Source organism: Mchenga conophoros, linkage group LG15, assembly GCF_057382185.1.
Source record: "Mchenga conophoros isolate Kocher_MC1m ecotype Shallow Benthic linkage group LG15, M_conophoros_male_GT1.1, whole genome shotgun sequence".
Classification (NCBI taxonomy): Eukaryota; Metazoa; Chordata; class Actinopteri; order Cichliformes; family Cichlidae; genus Mchenga; species Mchenga conophoros.
Window position 1 is genome coordinate 29,093,754 of NC_140540.1, and position 24,108 is coordinate 29,117,861.

The 24,108-nt window shown below is 39.2% G+C and overlaps 1 protein-coding gene across 4 annotated transcripts in view; it reads left to right on the top strand.

Moving 5' to 3' along the window:
• cd2ap (CD2-associated protein) overlaps positions 1-24,108 on the top strand; it is a 110,204-nt gene that overhangs the window by 16,200 nt on the left and 69,896 nt on the right. For all 4 annotated transcript variants that reach the window (XM_085247056.1, XM_085247053.1, XM_085247054.1 and 1 more), the window contains exon 2: positions 9,998-10,155. In XM_085247056.1, the coding sequence (XP_085103182.1) occupies positions 9,998-10,155 (158 nt within the window). The remainder of the gene's footprint in view (positions 1-9,997; positions 10,156-24,108) is intronic.

Here is a 24,108-nt window from a genome sequence, read left to right on the forward strand (position 1 = left end):
TGGGACAGCCTCCCTCCCCAACCCTAAACACAAATACACCCCAAGTCTCCACAGAGCAGAACAAAGGAGACAGCAGTGTACCCCAAAGTAGCAAAAATGATTCACCAATGTGACTGGACTAATTGGAGTCCGAATAAAAATAAAAGCGAGAGAGGGGAAAAAAAAAAAAACAACCTCTCGCCAACTTCTCTACAGTATAACAGTGTGCGCGTAACATTAAACATGTTTTTTTTTGTTTATTTTTTTAAAAAAGGGAAAAAAGAAAAAGACCCCCCTCCCCCACCCAAACAAACAAAAAAAAATCTCACAGTACAAAATATGATTTCCTCAGATGGAGAACTTTACAACACACCAAAAGTGCATAAAATTTAAAAAAAAAATTAATTAATTAAAAAAAAAAAAAACAACCAAAAAAAGATGACAGAAACAAAAAACAACCCAGTCCTGTGCAAATCAATGCAGCAAGCTTGGAGAAGATTGTGCTGGACTGGTCTGAAGTTCAAGAGTATATTATATGATTCAGTTTCATTATATAACAATGAAAATAAAAGGAACCAGCACACCAACAGTACAATAACTAGCACAACGGCCTAAGAAAACAATGCACAGATGGCGTTAAACCTAACGAGAGTGTGAACCCTTATTAGCATTACAGCATCAAACTGAGGGGCTATCGAGGCTCACCCAGAGATCAAAGTTTTGACATAATCACTGGCCTCCTCTGCTGAAACAAAGTCCTTCTCGACACCCTTATATGTGATGCGGAGTTGCGCTAGATGAAGCAGGCCATACCGAACACCTTCAATGCCACGGAGTTGCTGCCTGACAGTGTTGAATGCAGCACAAGCCCGTGCCACCCTGGCGGTATAGTCGGGGCAGACTGAGATGGTCCGGTCTCTAACTTTAATCTGTCGGCGTTCTCTAGCACGTTGTAAAATGTCAACACAGTCAGTGTGGTAATGAAACCTGCATACAATGGCTCGTGGACGGTCGCCAGGCTTCGGTGCGGGTTGGAGGGTCCTTTGCGAACGATCCAAAAGCGGCTCCTTCCCCAGATCAAATGCTTCTTTTAGCAAGGAGGCTACGGCAGCAGTGGTGCACGTGTCAGGGCCCTCCGGTACTCCCACTATCCTAACATTGTTGCGCCGCGACCTGGACTCCAAGTCTTCACACTTATTTTCCAGCTTGGCTACATGAGCTGTGAGGCCCTTGATAGTGTTTTTCATCTCAGCTATATCATCAGAGTAGACAGTAAGTGCGTGCTCCATCTCCTTGACCGTACCTTTTAGCTCGGACACGGTAGAGTCATTGGCAGCTTTATCGATCGCGTCTTCACCGCCTGCAGGTCGAACTTAATGGTAGACAAAGCATCACCCAGAGTGTCCTGAAGTTCCTTTTTAAAGATGTCGGCGATATCTTTCCTCAGCGAAGCCAACAGCTCGACCTTGAGAGCCTCAATATCAGGATTAGCTTGGCACGAGGGTCCATGGTAGTCCATGGTAATATTATGTTGAAGCACAGTACACAGTACGACGGCTCACTCGAGGTATTCAACATACCTCGAGTGAGCCGAGGTATGTTGAATACCTCAACATGGTCGCGGTTTGCAAACTAGGCCTCAGTTGTGTTTGAATCCGGTTGTTCAGTCTGACGTCACTAGCCGTGTCTGGGTCTAAACTCCGCTGCAGGTCCATATATCAAACGATCACTATGGCATTACTGAGAGTTGAAAAACTGTCTTTAGTCTTTCATCTTTAATAAAATGATCAGCGTTCTGCTCTACCAGGTGTAACAACTGAGTTTAACATCCAGGCATCCATGAAAATGGAATTTATGACATTTAACAGAGTTAGAAGTTAGCAGGAAGTTAGCTCGCTAGCTTCCATGTAAATACAATATAGCATGTCCTGACTGCGGGGTTTTGGAAACAAATTAAAACGTACAGCTCTGTTATCACTTCCAGCATAAATGAAGACAGAAAACTAAACAGCAGTGACGTTTGTAGGGTTACTGAAGTTGGGCTAGCTGGTATATAATGATGTGCTACGTGACCGCTAGCGACACAGCTATGTTAGCATAATATAAACAAGCTAACTTTTTTTCCACTCGATAAAAGTTACCGTGAGTGTTCTCGGTGGTCAGGAACAAATGTAATCGCATGGCAGGATGCTGTAAAAGGACCAAACTTCAGCCAGGAGAACAACTGAGATAATCCATCCATAATACGAGGTTAGTCATTCATATACTGCTGCATGGGCTGGGCTGTAGCTACATCCTAAGGTTTTAAAAACTGAGCTTAAATAAATGATTAGCGGTAATAAAAGCCGAGGGAGGTCAACGGTGATCACTGACTGTTTTAGGAGCTTTTTGAGATCAAATAGAAGAAAATACATAACATTAAACATGTTAACAACACAAAAGCCATATTAAACGCAGACTACTTTAGACCCGGAAGTAGGATTCGTCGCGTCATCACTGAACAACCGGATAGAAGTAGTTTTAACATTTTTTGCTGCCATTTTACGCAGGCCCGAGTAAAACTTCTCAACAAAACAATCAACAAACCAAAACAGGACTGGAAATATAGCCGAAAAGCGCGAATGAATAACAATTTAATCGAAATCGGCGGCAGCTCCCAGACTCGCGTCCTACTCCATCAAAGCTCTTCCGGAAGTCCATGGTAATATTATGTTGAAGCACAGTACATATTACTGCTCGAGGCTCTTGACTACGGTAGCCGTAATGCTCCGACAATCGTGGCTATCTGACGGACAAAAACCATACAAGTTCCACATCACTGAAGTTGCACCATTTTTACAAACCAATTCTGGTTCATCTGTTTCATTCGACGATCTGCTTTTGTCCTTCTCATTCTCTGTTGCCGCCATGCTTTTTCCGCCATGTGCCTAATAAAAACAAAGGCACTGCGCATGAGCGTTTTACCCATATTCTATCGCGATGTTTCATTTTTTTATCATTGCCTAACACTGTATTACTGTGAACGGTATAATATGGCCCAACCCTAGACGGTATATTTTAGAAATAGCTGTAATCTTGACTGCAGCGATAGTCCTCCACTATCCTATACTATAGCATTTAAATAGATGATATCATTGCCATTTATATGTTGAATACTGCCCTACTTCTCCATCACACCATGTGCATTAGCTCTGAATTCACAGGCTTTAGCTCTAGTTTGTGATGACAGTCATCATTCTGCTGTGTAGTATGATCAACACCTGCTGCAGGGGGTGATCAGAACAAGAGCTAGTATCAGCTGTAGTCAGAGGTGGTGAAGATGGAGGCAGTCTGATTGTAGGATGGCGTCTTCGCTGTACGAGCAGTTGAATGATGGTGGACTGTGAGAAATGGGCTTTGTATTGAAATTTATTGTATTTATTTTATCTGTATTGAAATACAAGGTGGGCAGGGCTGCAGCTAGTTGGACATTAATGGATTAAATGGAATGGATTAAACCTTAGAAATAAAAGCAAGCAAACTGTAGACTAGTAAAACAGTCACACATGGACATTCTTAGACGGTTGGAGTAAATTCCTGTATATACTGACTTCAAATGCTGTTTGTGTGTGACTGTTTTGTTGTGTTACAGTTGTCTGACGAAAAAAGGAGTCGGTCTTCTGCGCAGGAAAAACCCTTTAAATTGGGACTCCTGCTGATATTTCCATACTGAGAGGATTCTCAGTGTTTTAGCAGTGCACAGGAACAGCTTGGAAGTGAGTGGTCATTGGTCATCACAGGCTAAATTTATGTTGTACGTGTTTGGTCATCTGACAGAAAAACTTGTATTCTGGGCTTAACTCACAACCTGATAGCCCTGTGTTTTGTTGATCTCACCCTACAGTAACACACATTTTAAAAGAAGATGCAAAATAAAACAGTTTCTTGGTTGCCTTCTCTCCACTGAAGACTATGAAAGCAATAATTATCTTAAGCTGACTTCCGTTGGCATATAAGTGGTGTTCAGAAGAGATTTGAGTCAGACTGATTGAGGAGCTGTGCTGCTCTAAGCCAGGGTCTATTTGTGTGATCTCTGAGGGGCTGTTTTAAAGTCCCTTTGCTCCACATCCAGTCTTGTGCCCTGTGTATTGAATTAACTGAGGGTAGGTTTCTGCCTATCGGAGCTCTCCATTGTTTGTTTACTACCGGAGTTCGTATCTCTTCCTGTGGTTACACAGACAGATATTCCTAAATTATGGTCTGGGGCCTCGGCTAAGCTGTTTATTTTTCTGTTGCTCGGCTTGTGCTTCTTTTATGCATTTAATGTGTTTAGACTGTCGTTTACAGTGTAAATGCAGACTAGATTTCTTATAGGCTTTTGTAAAATTACAAATGTTGATAAAAGCCAACACTGTGTGGTTTATTGTCTAGTTCCATGAAGAGGAAGGAATGTAATTAGCTAACATGTGTGGAAGGATATCAGTTGAATAGCCAACGGTAAACTGCATAAAGTCACAGTTGTGCCAGGGCTCTAGACTAACTTTTTGCCATGGTTGCACTGGTGCACCTAACGTTTTTTTTCTTAGGCACACCAGCACAAAAGTTAGGTGCACCCAAATTTTTCAGCCGCATCGCTTAACACCACAATTTTATATGTTCACTTTTTTCGTTGTTTTTTTGGGGAGTAATTGCTGACCATACAGACAATATTGATTTGTAAATGATTAACAACACTAAGTTCTTTATTTGGAACCAGAGATGGGCTGTAATCTGATTACTTTTTTCAAGTAACAAGTAAAGTAAGGGATTACTATTGCAAAAACTGTAATTAGATTACCGTTACTTTCCCGTAGGAACGCTGCGTTACTGCGTTACTAAAACCGTGATTTTTTTTTTTTTTTTTTGCGAGAATGTCTCACGACAGTGACGTAAGCAAGTGCGACGTTTGTGACAACAGCTGTGTGCAGATCAACAATGGATAATATATCGAGTGCGGGAGAGAGTATGAGCATGCAGCGTTTAAAGCGTGGAAGTACTGACCTTCCTTTAAGTTTGATTCCATAAAACGTGACAAAAACATTAGCATCCATTGTGCGTGGGAAGAAAACTTCTTTTTACAGCGAACCCCCCCCCCCCCCCCCCCCCCTCCTAAACTTCCAAGCAAGCACCGAGTGCGCAACGACGTAATGGGAAATTCACGCGGTCAGTTCTTCAACTGCATACCTGCACCAGGGTAAACCTCCGCCTACCCTACTCCTGCTTTACAGGTGAAAATAGAGCAAAAGGACCGCTGAGTCTTTGATTTTATTTATTTTCTGCTGTGTTTTACTTGCATCTATTTGAAAGAGTGAGTGTAAACACACACACAAAAAAAATTATGTGCTGGAATGTGCAGAAAATAGGTTTAAATATTAAACAAATTTCTTCCAGTCAGAGAATGTTGCATATAATTAAATTTTTGCTTGATGCATAAAGTTAAAAGATTAAAACTAATAAAACAAGTTTTAAAAAGGGACCTTTCCATTTGATTATGATGGATTATGTAGAAAAAGTAGAATTGGGCTGAAAGATCTATCGCTTTATCACCTATTCAGGTTGTAAATCGTGTTTTTAAAAAGTAACTAAGTAATTAATTACTTTTGAAAATAAGTAATCAGTAAAGTAACGGGATTACTTTTTTGGGGAATTAATCAGTAATTAGTTACTGATTACTTTTTCAAGTAACTTGACCAAAACTGTTTGGAACACAGTTCTACAAGAAAGATAAGATCGGGCCTTAACATAAAAGTTATCAATCGTTCTTTTCATCTTTTCTCATTACACACAGCTACATCCACTTCTGCAGTTTTGCACAGTAAAATTTTTAAATAGCTTTAATGCACATAAGTATTTTGTCTCGCGCCAATTATATCGTCAGTTATATTGTTATCGCACATTTTCAAATATATGTTGTGATAAATATTTTTGGCCATATTGCCCTGCCCTAGTAGTTACCATTAACTTAGCTTGCAACACGCTGACAGAAACTCTATTCAGTGTAACTGCAATTACACTGAGTCATTATTGTATTTATAAGTAAACAGATTATTCAGTAAAGGTGGTATTTACTTTTAGCTATAGTGAGATGGATGAATATTTTCAAAAAGAATGATCGGTGCCATATTGTTGCTTTTACGGGCAGTCTAAGGCTTTAGATTGTATTTTCTATTATAGCAGGATATGAAGCAGTAATTTTTCTGGTGTAGATTCTGGTTAGAGTAAACCAGTGCAGGCAGAGACAGTGCAGCTGGAGTATGGCAACCACAGTGAGAGATCCTACGTGTAACAGCTGAGTGACTTGAAAGCAATTTGGCCAATGAGCTGGCTAGAGGAAAGAACCCACAGAACATCTGAAATATCAAATTAAAAGGACAGGGATGGTCCCCTAGTAAGTCGTGGATGACGTCGTCGTCCTGAGTAGATTAAAAGATGCTAAAGTTAAAGATGCACATCAGTGTTTCCTGCTCAAGTAAGTTCTATGTGTGGAAAACGCTGATGTGACTCTGGTGTGAGGGTTGATGTTAATCACTCTGACATTTCGGAATGTGGCTCAAAAACTGTGCTGCCATGTAATACAGTGAGAGGTCAGCAGGCAATTGGGGCACTCTAAATGTACAGTAGAAGAATTGTAATGTCAGAAACTTATGATAACAATCCACATGGTTAATGCTGGTAGACACACTTTTGTTAGCCAGCCAATAGGAATGCAGCATGAAGTGATGTGGAAAAAGCAAAACAGACCCACAAGGGGTGCATGGTAGTAAACTATTTGGGTTTTAACAAAGCAGAAAATGCAGTGAGGTAACTGCAGCAGAAATTAGTTTGGGTGGTGTGGCCTACAGCTGTTCTTGTGACTAAATAAGATGTAGCATGGAGAGATACTGCAGTCTCATGAAACAAATCTCATCAGCCTTTCTAGTGTCATTCTAGCAGTGTCAGCAGAGCAGGCCTAACAGGAAATAAACTTCTTCTAACTGGGGATAGTGAACATAAATCTACCAGTATGGTCCCTGCTGTTTTTAGTCAAATCAGTAGGAGGCTGATGTGAATCTGGTATTTGTCTGACCATTTTCCATAACAGTAAATGGACAACCGAATCATATCTGTTGGTGATCAGCCTTAAAAATTCCTGGTTAGGTTTCTGTGGTGCAATGTAAGTGTTTCCATCAGTGAGGCTGTCCAGCAGGCGTTTAAGGAGATCGTACCTACCTCATTGGTCCTCCTCTTCTCCTTGGTGTTTGATGCTGAGGGGAAAAACTGCTGTGAGATCATTGGTCAGGAAACTCTACTTATTCTGCATGTTTTTGTTTCTGCTTGGTGCGAACTCAGCCATGTCAGCGGAGCCTTTCCGCTATGAGTCATGAGTTAAAAGGCCACCCTGTGTGGCTGGAATACCTCACAACCTGTCACTCCTCCTAAGACTGTTTATTGTCGGAAGCAGTTCAACCTGCTGTGCTGGATTCAGTCAGGCAGCCTCTCAGTATCTGTTTTCTGACCTCCTTTTACTTATTGTGCATTTTCGTGTCAGTTTGTTGCTAAATACTGCAATTGGAGGGACCAGTCATAGCATGTACTTAAAAGATAAAAAAAATGTCTGTAACCACTGTGATATCCATCATTGGTTTCTGCAAGGAAACTTGGTATGTTAGTATTAGTGTTTTGGTTGCTGCCATATTGGCATTTTGGGGCCAGAGGTGACTGTATCTTGACAAAAGTTAAATTAGTGACAAGCTATGTCCAAAACTAATACAAAAGTATTGCATACAAACTGTAGAAGTGCTATACACAGACCCACATATCTGCTATTAAGGGCAGTGTAACCTCTTGTACAGTCTGTGCTGCACAGCAAGCCATAGTGTCTGCCATTAAGAGGTCTACTTCAGAGGCTGAAACTAACAGCAGCGTCAGAGTGGCCACACGTCTACCTTTAAACCTTACTGTACACTCATATTTTAATAGAACTTCATTAAAATTCAGTTGCTAGCCCTGGACCTGTTTTTGCCCCCTGGTTGGGTCACTGGCTGTGGTTTTTGTGTACCTGCGTCACTGGCGATGTCCTCCTGTGTTCTGATGGACTTGGAGTGGCCCTTCAGCTTGTAGCAGATATCCAGAGGACTAATGTCTCCATCTAACTACTTTCATCACCATCTTTAGCAGATGATTGTGAAGTTGGAGTTAATCAAAGAAACTGAGCTAATTATTTTACTCAGATATTAAATGTTATATAGCCAATAAAATATTTGCGGAGGAGAAACATTAACTGTAACGGTTATGTATGACGTTTTGAACTGACTAGACTGTATATAAAAGATGGGCAAATCGGCATTCTTTCTGTGTGGCAAGAAAGGAGGAGATCCCCCCTGGTTATATAAAGAAGCCTGGTTACATATGAGTGATGGCCTTTGGCTGAGTTATAAATGGCAGGGATAGCTCAGTAGGTAGAGTGGTGGCCCCATGATTGGAAGGTCGGGGGTTCGATTCCCCTGAACAGCTACCCTGAGGTACCCCTGAGCAAGGTACTGTCCTTTCACACTGCTCCCCGGGCGCCCAATGGCTGCCCAATGCTTCACTGAGTGAATGGGTTAAAGGCAGAGAGGAATTTCCCCACGGGGATCAATAAAGTACACTTTCTTTCTTTCTTCTTCTTTCAATCCTGGGTAAATGTTCCTGATGAGTTCATGGGCTCAGTTGCTAGTTTCTGTTCTTAGTGGAAACATTGTGGTGTTTATTTAGTAAAACACAATCCTGTGAGAGTCAATAAGGGGGATGAAGCATTGTATGCTATAGTGGACATACAAGTTACTAAACTATGAGTGTAAAGTATGTCAGATCCACCCCATGAGTGTTGCATCTGCTCTGCTCAAGGCTTCACAACAAGACCTCACTAACCAAAGGGTGACAATGATTGTCTATTTAATCATCTGCCACAACTAGAATATACATCTGTGAAAAACTCTGTTAGCTTAGCTGTGCACAGATGTTGGAAGCTCAGTTGTCAGCACCATATTTTCCATATTTTTATTCCATATTATACAAAGTAATTGCTTTGTAAGGCAAGTTGTTAAAGGTCTTGGTTTTGACTATGAAAGAGCACTCTTTTCACTCAGTCAGTATAATCAAACATGTATTCATGTGTCAGCATGAGTGTGGTTTTTTTTAATTTATTTTTTAAATTTTTTTTATTTCAGTAAATACGCTTCAGTATACGGTAGAAGTCTGTACAGTCTGTGGCTATTGTTTTTTTTTTCCCTTTGTCTTTTTTGTGGTGTGTGGAGCATATTTCATATATTTCAGTTTGGTCTCAGACTAAACTTTTTAATGTGTAGTATTTTTCTGTTGAAAAATCTTGCTTATCCTGCAATTACAGATGTAGATAGAAACATTGAAGTTGCATAAATCATTTAGTTTGCCAATTACACTGATTGTTGGTAGGACCAGACATTCATAGAATCACATTCTTTCTGAATTATTATGGAAGCCCATTTGTGCCAGTGTGGGTGTTTTGCTTTGTTTTTTCTTTTTTTGTTTGTTTGTTTGTCGCCCCCCCCGCCCCCCCAATTGATGTAAAATCATGAACTTTGGACTCTTTTTTTTTTTTTTTTTTCCCCTTTTCAAGTGAGAACATTTAGCTAATAATTGTGACTTTTACCATTTTATTTAAACGTTTAAAGAAAAAAAAAACAAGACTAGACTGTTAGCCATCGTTATTTTCGCCACATTTCTCAAAATAAGAATTTTAACTTTTGAGATTAAACGTTTTAGAGTGTGTGTGTGTGTGTGTGTGTTTTATGGGATAGTAGTGATATTTTCCTTTAAATCCTTTAAATGTATCAGTTAAATATTTCACTCAAGGGTGTTTAAGAGATTTATGTGTAATAAACAATTTTACAAAAGTATCGAATTTTCAATTTTTCATTAAATTTGGACTTCATCTTGGCTCATCCATTCCCCCCCTGCCTTTCCCCCCTCTTTATCATTTCATCATCCTTGTCTGGAGTAGAGGTTGTGGTGGAGTATGATTATGACGCGCTCCATGATGACGAGCTGACCCTGCGACCTGGCGACATCATCAAAAATGTGCGCTACGTAGAGGAGGATGGTTGGATGGAGGGGGACCTCAATGGGAAAAGGGGCCTCTTTCCCGACAACTTTGTCAAGGTGAGAGATAGATTAGTGTTCATCTATCAACTGGCTTATATCAAATTGCAGCTTGTTTGTTGGAGTAGAGCTAACCGTGTTGTCTATCACACTGTTAGTGATAATCCTATTGAAACTGGGAGCATTATCAGAGTATAGCAGTCTGCTACACAGAAGAATTTTTGTGCTTTATATTTGTGTGGATGCTTTAAGCATCCACACTATTGAGTTCCTCTTGGGACTTCCGTACACTTTTTGGCACTTAACTACTTCCACAATTTTCAGTCGATTTTCACCGTTCAAATTTTAAACTATTCTGCTATTTCTGCTAATGTGTGCTATGTCTTTTGGTATTTTTCACTATTATACTTTTTAAAATATTAAGCTTAATTTGTCCCATTGAAATGAATGGGAAACTTCTGCAATTCTGCTAAAATTTGCTTGTTTTCGAAACTTAACTACTTCCTCATATTTTCACGTAGAACAAGCATTCAAACTTTAAAATGTTCTCAAATTATTGGGCTATTCAGGTATTAATCAGCTTTTTCAAATCTTTTACCGTTTTACTTTTATGCCTCTTAAAGTTTTCAGTTGCAAAATTGTGATTTTTCACAAAATACATGCGTTGTTGGGTGGATGCCGTAGGCATCCACACTATTGAGATCCTGTTTCTCTTTATTCTTTATCCTTTATTATTCTAGTTGCTCCGTTTCTTTGCCGCTTAACTACTCCCTCAGTTTTCAGCCGATTTTTACCATTCAAACTCTAAACTGTTCTGCTATTTCTGCTTTCGACTGCTATATCTTTTGGTACTTATTACTATTATACTTTTTAAAATATTACACTTTTTTCCTTTAATTTGTCCCATTGAAATGAATGGGAAACTTCTACAATTCTGCTAAAACTTGCTTGTCTTTGAAACTTAACTACTTCCTCATACTTTCACCTAGAAACTCCATTCAAACTTTAAAACGTTCTCAGATGATTGGGCTATTCCTGTGTGATTCAGCTTTTTCATATCTGTTACCGTTTTCATGTAATGACTCTTTAAGTTTTCAGTTACAACTTTGTGATTTTTCAGAAAATACATGTGTTGCTATGGTTGCTATGCAATTAACTCCCACTGCACACTCGTCCGTTCTGAATTTTCTCTTCATGTCTGAACAACTCCTTGCTACTCGCTCAATTTCCACTCAACTTCCACAAATTATACATCAAAACGTAGGTATTTTTGCTGGCTTTAAGACAGTGTCACTATAATTATTGTGAGAGTTACGTTTTTTTCACAATTTGCCTCGAAGTGACACATGGTCTAAAAACTCCCCATTCAAAGTCTATGGGGAGGTTGTGAAACTCAGAGCTGAAATACTGAAACTGAAGGCATTTTCAAATCGTCATATCTCCTTAACGAAGCAAAGTTAAGACATGAGGCTTGTCCCTGTATATCTTCAGACACTCCTGACACTCACAATTCAAGAATTATTTTCTCACCTATTACCGTTCTGAGATGAGTTAGACTTGTTTGAGGGGTGGAAATCTGTCCTCCTCTCATTTTTCAAATTCCGAAAATGAAGCCGTTTCTTCTCTCGTCATATCTCCGCGACGGAGATACAAAGAGCTATGTAAATCGCAGTCAAAGTACACCAAAGTCCGCTGATTCACCCAGTGCAAGAATTATGCTTCTATCCCACCTAGTTTTTGAGTTACACGACGTTTTGTAACTCCAAAAAACGGCGTTTTTCGCGTCTCACCGCGATCTAATTCTGACTCCTCATCACCCTTTTTTTCAAAGCGCCCGCCCCCTTAGAGGTGGCGCGATTGGTAATGACACCGCTCTTCAGACCAGAGGTCGTGGGTTCGATTCCACCTTGGCCCACATGTTTTTTTTTTAACTACAAATTTATACACTATCACAGACCGGTAATTCATATTGATAATTTATTACAATTCTGCAAAGTTTAATGATTTTAGCAGCTTTTCTAATATGGACCTCAGATTCTGGTTAACAGTCTATGGCAGAAATACATACAAGTACACAGCCTGATGAAGCAGACAGAAGCAGTACCTCTGATTGGTTCCGCAGTTTCACCTCTTATCAGCACAAATCTCACCCTCTTCTGCTGTTTTCACCTCTTTTCTGCTAATTTGAGCTTCTGTTCCACAGTGCACTCAGCCTCTTCTGCTGTTTTCATTAGAATTTTAAGCTTTTCCACCTTTTTTCAGTTACGTGAGAACCAGTTTGGCTCAATGAGTAGCTGAAAAATATCAGCCTCTTCTGCTGTTTTAGCAGGATTTCAGAGTTCAGCTTTTTCACTTGTTTTAAGCACAAATTTCAGTTTCTTTACCTCATTTCACAACAAAGTTCTTCCTCTTCACCTCTTTTCTGCTAATTTGAGCTGCTGCTCCACAGTGCACATTTTCCCTCTCATCATATCTTTGCTTGTGACCAGAACTCATTTGGCTCAGAGGGTAGGGCATCTGTCGTGAGACCCGGTGGCAGAGGTTCGAATCCTACCTGTGACAGCTGCTACACATGTTCACTGCTTGCATGCGCTCTGCTTTCTTGACACTCTCCAGTGTGTCATTACACATACAGCCATCTTCAGCAAGCACTTCTGCTTCTACACTTCTTTTCAACTCGGCTTTTTGCTTCTTTACCTCTTTTCAGCAGAAATTATTCCTCTTCACCTCTTTTCTGCTAATTAGAGCTCCTGCTCCACAGTGCACTTAGCCTCTTCTGCTGTTTTCATTAGAATTTTAAGCTTTTCCACCTTTTTTCAGTTACGTGAGAACCAGTTTGGCTCAGTGAGTAGCTGAAAAATATCAGCCTCTACTACTGTTTTAGCAGGATTTCAGAGTTCAGCTTTTTCACTTGTTTTAAGCACAAATTTCAGTTTCTTTACCTCATTTCACAACAAAGTTCTTCCTCTTCACCTCTTTTCTGCTAATTTGAGCTTCTGCTCCACAGTGCACATTTTCTCTCTCATCATATATTTGCTTGAGACCAGAACTCATTTGGCTCAGAGGGTAGGGCAGCTGCCGTGAGACCCGGGGGCAGAGTTTCGAATCCTACCTGTGACAGTTGCTACACATGCGCTCTGCTTTCTTGACACTCTCCAGTGTGTCATTACACATACAGCCATCTTCAGCAAGCACTTCTACACCTCTTTTCAACTCATCTTTTTGCTTCTTTACCTCTTTTCAGCAGAACTTCTTCTGATTCACCTCTTTTCTGCTAAATGTTTAGCCTTTTCACCTCTTATTAGCACAATACTAAGCAGCTTCTGCTAATTTCACCAGAATTGTCAGTCTCTCCACCTCTTCTTTGTAAGAATCAGTTTGGTCCAGTAAGGTGAGACGCCGCCTATAGATCAGAAAGGCCAGGTTCGAATCTCGCTCAGGGCAATGTTTTTTGTTTTTTCAACTTTTTCTGCTTTTTTCAGCAGAAATCTTCAGCGTAAGGCATCCACACAGCATTTTCGCAGGAAATGCAATTTTTTCTAGTTATGGTTGCTATGCACTTGGCTTCCAGTGTGCCACTGAAGGTTTTGCAGTCTTCTCTTCATGTCCGAACAACTTCTTGCTACTTGCTCAATTTTCACTCAACTTCCACAAATTATACATCAAAACGTAGGTATTTTTGCTGGCTTTCCGAAAATGTCACTATCATTGTTGTGGGATTTATAGAATTTTGGCAAATCTCCTCAGACCAACACAAAGTCGCAAAACTCTCCATAGAAAGTCAATGGAGAGCTTGTTCAAAATCACCGCTTGATTTCTGTAATGAGAGGCATATTCCAATCGTCATATCTCCTTAACGAAGCAAAGTTAAGACATAAGGCTTGTCCCAGTATATCTTCAGACACTCCTGACGCTCACAATTCAAGAATTTTTTTCTCACCTATTGCCGTTCTGAAATGAGTTAGACTTGTTTGAGAGTAGGAAATTTGTCCTTCGCTCAGATTTCTTCAGATTTCAAACTCTGGAAATGAACCACTTTTTTCTCTCGTCATATCTTTTTAATGGATTTCCACAGAGACCTGAAAATTTCCATGATTGTTCACCAAAGCCTGCTGTCTCTTACGGTGAAAGAATGATATCGATACTCCAAATAGATTTAGAGTTAGAAAGCGTTGTTTGAGGGCAAGTCAAGGCAGTTTTTGCTTTGCTCTACTCAGTTATGGTGCATTAGAAGTCAAATATCTTTAATAATTCATATTTTAATGATAAATTGTCAACACTTTAAGATTCCCCCATCTCTTCTGAACAAAACGGTGTAAGAATGACCGTTCTAGCCCCTACGGTTAGGAAATTATGGTCATTTGTTTGAGGGGAGTCGTCATTACGAGAAATAGACTGCAAAAATCCTGTGTCTCTTTGTGCTGCGTGCACCTGTTTTGGCGGGAAAAAGTGCACAGGCTCTCTGATTGGTGGATTCAAATTGAGCAGCTCCCAGGCTGCTTGACTGAGCATGAAACTTGCTTCTCTCTCCCTGTGTGTGTGTGTGTGTGTGTGTGTGTGTGTGTGTGTGTGTGTGTGTGACAGAGAGAGAGAGAAACCCTTTTTATGGGATGATCTCATTGTAAGATTCAAATTCAATATATTTAGACTGGTTGACTGAATTGGATCTTGTGTGTGTGTGTGAGAGAGAGAGAGAGAGAGAGAGAGAGAGAGAGAGAGAGAGAGACCCTCTTTAGGGCAGCATCTCATTGTTGGAAAAAATATAATATATTCAGACTGGTTGACTGGCATAGACCCTCTGTGTGTGTCTCTCTCTCTGTGCATTTGTGTATACATATTTGATTTTGTGTGTATCTGTTGGCTGTTCCTTCTTGTTTTTTAAATTTATTTTTATTTCTTTATTTTTTTTTCACAGGTGAATAACAATTAGTTTTGAGGGAACTTAACCATGTTCCGTTTTTTTTTCAGCTTGTCATCTTACATTTTCCAGTATTTTCACTTAAGTTATTACTATTCTGTTCAATCATAGTATTTGTTCTAAATCATTGTTATTATGCTATATTGTAGTATTTCTGCTAAATCATACTATTTCTACTATACTATATTTTTCTTTCTAAATATAGCATTTCTGCTATATAATTGTATTTCTGCTATGTTATAATATTTGTGCTAAACCAGAGTATTTGTGCTGAAACATGGTATTTCTGCCAAATTATAGTATTTCTGTCAAATTATAGTATTTGTGCTGAAACATAGTATTGATTTAAAATTACAATATTCATAGTTCAACACAGTGTCTCTGGTAAATCACAGTATTTCTGCTCTGTTGTACTATTTTTCTAAATCATAGTGTTTCTGTAATGCTTAAGTATTTTTGGCTAAATACATTCTTTCTGTTATCTTATATTATTTCTCCTAAATTCTTGTATTTTTGAGAAGTTATCATGTTTCTGGTAAGTTACAATATTTCTGCTAAGTTCTGGTATGCTATTGTATTTCTGCCAAGTATTATGTTTCCTCTAAGATATTGCAGTTCTGCTAAGTTATTCCATTTTAGCAAAGTTCCTTTGCTTCTGCAAAGTTTTTACAATTTCTGCAACTTTTCAGCCTTTTCAGCTAGTTTTTGCATACAGCTTCAGCTTTAAAGCATCCACACTGCATTTTCGCAGGAAATGCTAATTTTTCTAGTTAATATTACTTTGATGAATGATGTAAACATTTTAGAATAGAAAGGATAGAACTAAAGATCAGAAAGTGTTTACAGAATTCCTTTTGCGAAGTTAGATTTGTGTTTTGGAAAAGCAGAACCTTTTTATTGGAATAAAGGTTTAAAGGGGTAACTTGACCTGGTATCATTTTGATGGATTATTTTAGAGACATGAGCAATGTTCCCTCTAATTTTTCATGTGTCTGAGCGAACACACAAACTCCCTGAGCGGTCCCTTGGACCACTGTGAGCAACAGCAGACATGTGCACTGTGGTCACGCCAGCATTGAATCCATCCAAGTTACGTGGTTTATTAAAATAATCAAATTACAGCATTTATGATAGACTACTTTTAATTAACTGCTTTAGCCCACTTACAATGAAAATTAAAAAAAAATCTTGTTCATGACCTGTGTAGTATGTTAACTAGTGGTGCAACGGATCAAAAATCTCTCGGTTCAGATCGGATCACGGTTTTAAGTCACGGATCGGATACATTTTTGGATCAGCGAAAAAAGACAAAAATTTAACATTTACTTATTTACTTATTGAAGTATTTTTTGCCTGTTAAAAACATTCAACTCAAGACTCATTCCACGCACTTATAAAAAAAAATAAATTATGGTACAATATAGGGCAGTACAGGTCTTTGTATCTACCACTCAATTCAATTCAATTTTATTTATAAAGCGCCAAATCACAACAACAGTCGCCTCTAGGCACTTTATATTGTAAGGTAGACCCTATAATAATACATACCGCTCATTATATCGCACTCTGCTGTGATATAATGAGTTGTCACGGTCACGTAGCTTTCCGTTGCCCTGGAGGTCCACCCATTTGTAGTAGTTGGGGCAACAGTAGATGCCTGGGACAGTTCAGCCACGACTTAAATCTTTTCTAGCTCATACATGCTTGGATCTTGCCACTAAAGTGGACGCGAACACAAACGCATGGCATAAGCACGTTCATCATAGCTTAAGCCCCTTGTTTTGCACAACGGAATACAGCCTTCCATCTGCAGCTAAACACCCCAATAGCTTTTGTAATAGCTTTAGCCCGGTCGGATTGGGCAGCAAAGGGCTGCTTAAATACCGCAAACGCCTCTGCTCCTCCACTTAGACCGCTAGCGCTGGCCATAACTATCGCTTGACAGACCCACCACACGCACCATACACATACTTTTTTTTCTTCTTTTTCGAATCTTCGGATCACGTGCGTACCGAACCGTGGAGTGGGATCGGTTCGGATTACGGATCAACCGTGATCCATTGCACCACTAATGTTAACACTATTGGAAGTTTAAAAAAAAACAAAAAAACAAAAAAAAAAACACTTCAACTCCAATTTTGAAAACACAACTTTCTTTCTTTTTTTTTCTTTTTTATAAAGCCCTGACTTGTATTATGAGTATGAGTCTGTGGTCTGGGAGAGCGTCATGTAACTCTGTAATAACCAATGTTGGGCAATTAATTATATAGTTACTTCTTCAACAAAGTAACTGAGTTATGCAAATTACGAAGTTTTTTTGCAGCTGTTTATCTAAAAATGCAGCCAAGGCGGTTTTTTAAATAAACATTTAAAACTATTTACAGAACAATCAGGTGTTCTGCATCAAATTTGATGCCACACAAATTATTTGTGCCACTTCAAAAATAATTTCTGTCCACTATGAGATAAAGGAGAACAACCTGATACCTGCAGGCCTGACAACAGGAGATGTATCACTCCTGTAACACCTGTAATATTCAGTAGTCGCCTCATTGTTCTGACACACACAACAAAACTATTGACCACACTACACACTAACAACACAAGATTTGCGCTAAACGTCGTAAATCGCTCACATCTCAAAACACCGCCGTCACTCCTAAAACTCCCCCCCTTTCCTAAACAACTAAATGCCATGTTGGCATATCATTTTTTGATTGGGCGACATGATACATTTTTCGACCAATAGGAAAGGGTGGGGGTTTTTTGGTTTTGTTTTTGCTCACAGGCGGCGAGTGCTTTCAAGCGCTTTCAAGCGCTTTCCTTATAAAACGCTGTTTTTACTGTTTCTTCCCGCAAATATAAACAACGATAGTATTCAGGAAGCAAACCAAACATTGCATATATTTTTATCATAACTCTGGTTTTACGTAGCCTATCAACACAATTTAAAAACTGGTATAAAGTCCACACTTTTTCCGTCAGTTGTTCCGTCTGTCCTGCTCACATATCTAATGGTTGTACACGTTGTCATTAACGTGGCTTCACTTCACATCAGCCACACTGCTTTGCTAGCTAAAACACTGGTGTCGGCACATAAGGACGCTGTCATAGCTTGTCAACGACGTTGATTAGCTGCATATATACGAATGTGAATCGCATTATTGCCTGGACTATGGGATAAGTTGGCATCGTTGTTATCCCATACGGGAGCAGCCAGTCACTTACTGACTAACACTGCAAAACAGAATTGTTTAAGTTTTAATTTCAATTCAGGTTAAAAAAAATTTTTTTCTTTTTTTTTGTGCGCAATGCAGATTTTCTGTGCGCAGAGACCGTGCCAGCAGTGTGCAATTGTGCACGTGCACAGCTTAGAGGGAACATTGGATGTGAGGTATCTTGTATTTAAAAGCACCTCTGTCTTCTCGTGTTACTTCTCTGTCTCTTATGTTAAGCACTTTGGTATACCGCTGGTTTTTAAATGTGCTCTATAAAAAAGTTTGTTGTTGTTGTACCTTATGTGTCTGGCCTTAGCCTCTAAGGAACAGATACCACTGAGCTGAAAGCATTGGTATCGACACTGCAATACTAATTTAAAGATTTGTAACCCTTACAAAGGTTCCTTTTTAGATGAAAAGATAAAAATAAGACTGAGTAGTACTTCAGTCTGTCACCAAACAATCTGATATAGAAACAAATGCAGAGGAGCAGTATCGGGATTGGGGTGTTGACTTTTTTTTTCCTTTTCTGGAGTGAAACTGGTTATTAAACTGTCGTCTGCAGAGCTGTGTCCGGTCTATGATGACCTTTCTTTGAGAGATAATTTTGTGCTGCTTTAACAGTGAAATGTAGGAACTGCCAATTGCAAAGTCATTCTTAAAGCGTAAACACTACTTCAAATCTAAAGCACACACTGATAACACAGTATAACCTGTATATAAAAGATACAATGTAACCAGTTTTTTCCAGCCTCAACCATTTTCCAAACCGTTTCTGTAACACAACAATACTTGTCTGTTAATTAGTGGTGTTTATCAGATAGTTGTAATACTGCAATATAAAATAGTATGTAGCCATAATATTTCTAAGATATTGCCAATGGGTCGAACACAGTTAAGTTGTCTAGTGAACAGCTAACTGTTATCTGGGCCTCCACTAGCAATCCTGTAACTCTAAACGGCTCTCCCTTGCCTTTAAGCCTTTTGACAGGATCAAAATTATCTTAAGGTAAATAATAAATTACAAAATGTACCCATCATACAACTGCTAATGGGGCCAGGGACTCTCCATGGAGGCTAAAACTTGGCTATAAAGATGCTTCGTAATGCAGTAAAACTAGACATTTTAATATAGAAATAAAGCAAAAGTGCTACATAGATAGCTTAAACAAATTGCCACATAATGATCTTACATTTTTTTGACTTGGGTTTTCACAGTGTAGTGTCTGGAAAGTTCCACTAATGTTAATTTATTACATTAATGTCGCATGATAATAGTAAAGCTCACTGAGTATTTCTCCAGTGGTCGGGTAAATCATTCCCACAGTTTGAATGAGCCAATGAATTTACAGCCACCAATAAACAAGTGCTGCTTAGTGCATTTGATAGCACAGCAACTTTCTGGCATTTTGGCAAAGATAAACTCAGAGGCGTTTAAAGAATGGTTGGAGAGCCAAGAGTATTGTTTTCTGCCCACCTACTATGTATTGGGATAACTTGCTTTTTGAGCCAATTTTTGGCACACTTTACATTGCTGAATCAAATTAGGGTGATCAGCCCGGATACAGTTGGTTTCCAATAGAGAATTTCCTATTGTGGCTTGTCATTATGAATGAGCTTGGACTGTGAACGATGAAAGTGGCCTCTGATTTAGCGAGGGCTTAAATTGGTTGATTAATGCTAGTGGTCAACCTTTTGCTGTTGGATTTGGGTGATGCTGCTACTAGTAGTAAATGGCCTGTATTTGTATAGCACTTTACTTAGTCCCTATGGACCCCAAAGCGCTTTACACTACATTCAGTCATTCACACATTCACACACAGCTAATTCACAGCTGTGGATTAGCCGTCAGTCAGCTCTGTGGTTTTAATGTAGCTCACTCACCTTTTATTACTTATTCGTGCTGTCTGCATCTGACTGCTTCTCCTTCTGCACAGCTAATGCACTGAAAATGAGTCCCTGAACTGCTGCCCTCTTCTCTCCTCTCCCCACCATCACACAATCCTATGTAGTGTAGAGCTGGGCGATATGAGATTTTTTTCATATCACGATATGTTTTTTTCATTTCAGGCGATAACGATATCTATCACGATATAAGCCAAATAACTATATTTGTAAGATTTAAATGTGCCATTGCTCACAAGTAAAATGTGAAATAATCAGCAGCTTGTTTTTATTTAAATATTTATTTCCCATAATAAGTTCAACAGGGTAGATGTACTTAAGGAACATGAGACTTTTTCAGATAAATAAAGGCAAATATTGCAAACTACACAAAAGGCAGCCGCTAAAGCGTTTAAGTTTCAAAATAGAACAAACGAAACAGACTAAACTGTCAATTCCACTTAGAAACAAAATATTAATTCTAAAAATAAATCTTAGTTTGTTTTACAGAAGAACAGACAAAACTGACTTTTGTCAATATCAAATAAACTGAGAACTAAAAGCAAATTCTCAATCTCTCCTTGCTGTATAGCTTAGCTTTTCAAACAGTTTTAACAGTTACTTCAGTCTGACAAAAGCCGAATGACGAATTAGCGCTTCCAGTCAGAGACTGAGGCTACGTACACGGGTATTTTTGAAAACGGAGATTTTTTGTTTTCGTTTTAAAAAATAATCCCGTCCACACATAAAGGCAGAAATGAAGGAAAACGCTGCTATGAACATGCCAAAGCAGCAGGTGGAGCTGGATTCCTAACCGTGCAGAAATGTTGGCCAATCAGAAGTCTAGAAGCCTCGGTGGGAAAAAGCAAACAAAGCTGGGGCATAGAAGCAGAACAGAGTCATATGTGTGGAGGGACAGTAACTGTGTGTATATGTAAGCATTTAAACACTGCAGAGAGTAGAATTAACAGTAACAGTATTGTAGAAATTCATTTCACCGAAACAATAACGTGGCGCACAATGTGACGCATGCACCAGTTTATTGTATTTCCAGACTTGCTTTCGGCACAATTTACAGTGCACGCTACTCTGTTTTTTGTCAGACATGAAATAGCCGAAATACCTTCACACTACGGAACTTCTTTGGCTCTTCCGTTCGACAATCTCTCCGGCATTGGAACCATCATCTGTTTTCTCTTCGGTCACGCTCGGTTGATTTTTCTAGTCGGCACACTCATTTCCTCCATTACGCGCTGGCTCCATTACCCGCTGGCTGCTTCCCAAACAAACAAACGTGCGGCTTGGCACTTGTGCTGTACGTAACAAGTCACGCGACGTGACGCTGCGGCTGTGATTGTTTCGGCTCTGCGCTACTTAATTTGGATTGGCTGACCTTTTTTTATTTTTTTATTTTATTTTTTTAAGAGGACAAGAGCAGCGAGGTCTATCGCGATACATATCGTTATCGTTCTATCGCCCAGCTCTAATGTAGTGATAGGTAATCTGCTAATCAGCCTGGTCTAGTCACTGTGCTCAGGTATTTAATCCTCTATGGAGCCTGCTGGCTGTTGAACTTTGCTCCTTATGACATAACAGTGGTATGACTTATTGCATTTCTTCTTCCTCCTCCCTTTAATTGGAGTCATACTTGTGTGATCGGAGGGATGTGAAACTGAGGCATGGTAAGGAAGTTGGCTAAATGAAAGACTCTCACAATAATGGGAATGCTTTAAGGAATTTTGTAATTGATCATTTTTTGTGTATGGGTAGTGAAGGGTTTGGAAGCTTCTCTCTTCCAGTTATTCACTTTCTCCTGGTTTTACTGGTTTAAATGTTTCAGGCTCTGAAAGTGTTTGTGTTTTTGTAAATGGAATACAACTGTATGGTCTCAGACTTTTAGGTTACATTGTACTAGCTAGCTGATACCTATCTGTTGGCAGCTTCTCGCAGTATTAACTTTTTTGAAACTCATTGTCTTCATTGGGAAGGACTTATTGACAGTCAATTATGGTCACAAGTGTCTGTAACATTTACTGATAGCAATGGTTTCATTTTGGATAAATGCGTTAAGACTGTCTGATAATGAGCTGAAAGTCATTTAAATTCAGCTCATAGATTAAAAACACTGTTTTCCTGACACAAAAACGATTACTTACAACAAATAGACTCATTGATTCCTTTTTTTTCTTTTTAAAATGTTACCATAATCTATGAATTTCACAATCAGGAAATTCTTTTCTAGTTAAAATCAATCTATGCATTATTTTTGTTTTTAAGTCAATTGTATAAGGAAATGTAAAATATTTGTTGACAGTCTACAGCTGAGAATTAAAGTTCAAAATTCTATGTACACTCATCACAGGCATGAATGCCATGGAAATTTTGGGCTTTCAATGACCTTCGCAGTGGGTTCACAGCTTAGAATTTATTTATTGCAGAGGGTCAAATATATACTTAAATCCCAGTAATATTTGGTTTAATGTCCCTTTGCAAGTTGCAACTTGATCAGATGCCATCGGCAAGCTTTTGACACAATGCTGGTTGGATATTTGACTACACGTTTTGGGAAAAATTAACGCAGTTCATTTAAATTGGTTGGTTTGGTGGCATAGGAATATTCAATAGGATTGAGGTTGGGGCTTTTGGACAGCCATTTCAAAGGCATTTTCTAACAACTGCAAGATTATCCGTTGGACACAACTGGACATAAGTAAATGTTTGTTTGGGTCTTCTTGTTGACTTTGGAAAACTGTCATCCTCAGATGAGAGGAAATTGGTTTGCATATTGAGTAAGCTTTTCATAGCCATGGGCTGAGGGTTGCCATCCAGGAAGGAAGACTCTACTCCAAAATCAACAATTTGCAATTTCCCACATAGACAGACAAATGCCTTCTCGAGAAATGTTTTATATTCAGACAGGACAAAGATTGAGCTATTTGGAAACAATGATAGGAGGGTTTCAGACCTAAGAACACTGTACTTACTGTCAAGCATGGAGGTGGTAGGATTATGCTCTCGGACTGTTTTGCTTTGCACAGAGTGGATGGAATAATGGAGGACTACCTTCCAATTCTTCAACTTTGCTTGAAATTAACAGAGGGGTGGTTGAAACTTGTACATAACTGGGACATTCCAACACATCAATGATTCCAAACGCATGTCAAAACTGGTTTCTGGAATCATCTTCCCAAGGCCCCGACCTCAACCTTTTTCAACATTTGCGTCCTATACTTACAAATTGGGGTCCAGGCCTCCAATTTAATTGAGTGCAGCCAAGGAGAGTGCTCAGATATCCAGCCAGAATTGTGTCAGAAACTTGATGCTTAGCAAAAGCCTTTGGTCAAACTAAATATTTGTGTGGATGTATGCATATTACCAAATCTATGTATAATGTTGAATGGACTGTACTTTTATAGCACTTTTCTACTCTCTACTCGATTTCTGCTACATGCTTCATTCACCCATTCACACATTTATACCAGCACTTCCTTTTAAGCCCGGATGTGTCCTTGAATTGACACATGCACTCACACAATGATTGATTGGGACAACCTAGGGTTTAGTATTTTGAAGTATACTTGGCCATGCAAGACTATGGGAGCCGGAGATCAAACCATCGACCTTCTGATTTGATTGTCTACCTCCTGAGCCACAGCCACCCAATAATTGTGACCCTTTGTGGATTAGAAAAAATCCTAAATAAATTCAAACTTGTGCACTCAGTGCAGCATCTGTAAGAGTTGTTGAGTAGACGAAAGTGCACAGAGACAGCTGCTTGGATGGCTGATTTTGCTGGAGGAAGATGTTTGTTCATACAGTGAATGTAAAAAAAAAAAAAAAAAAAACCCCTCAAATTAATACTCTGGCTGTGTGAGGTCAAATATTTTAAGTTCTCAGCAGAGGTCAGAGGAGAGGTGTTGTTGAAGCAGCGTACATCGTGTTCATTTCTTCCATTTGTCATATCTCAGCTTGCTGGAGCTGAAACTTTTTTAA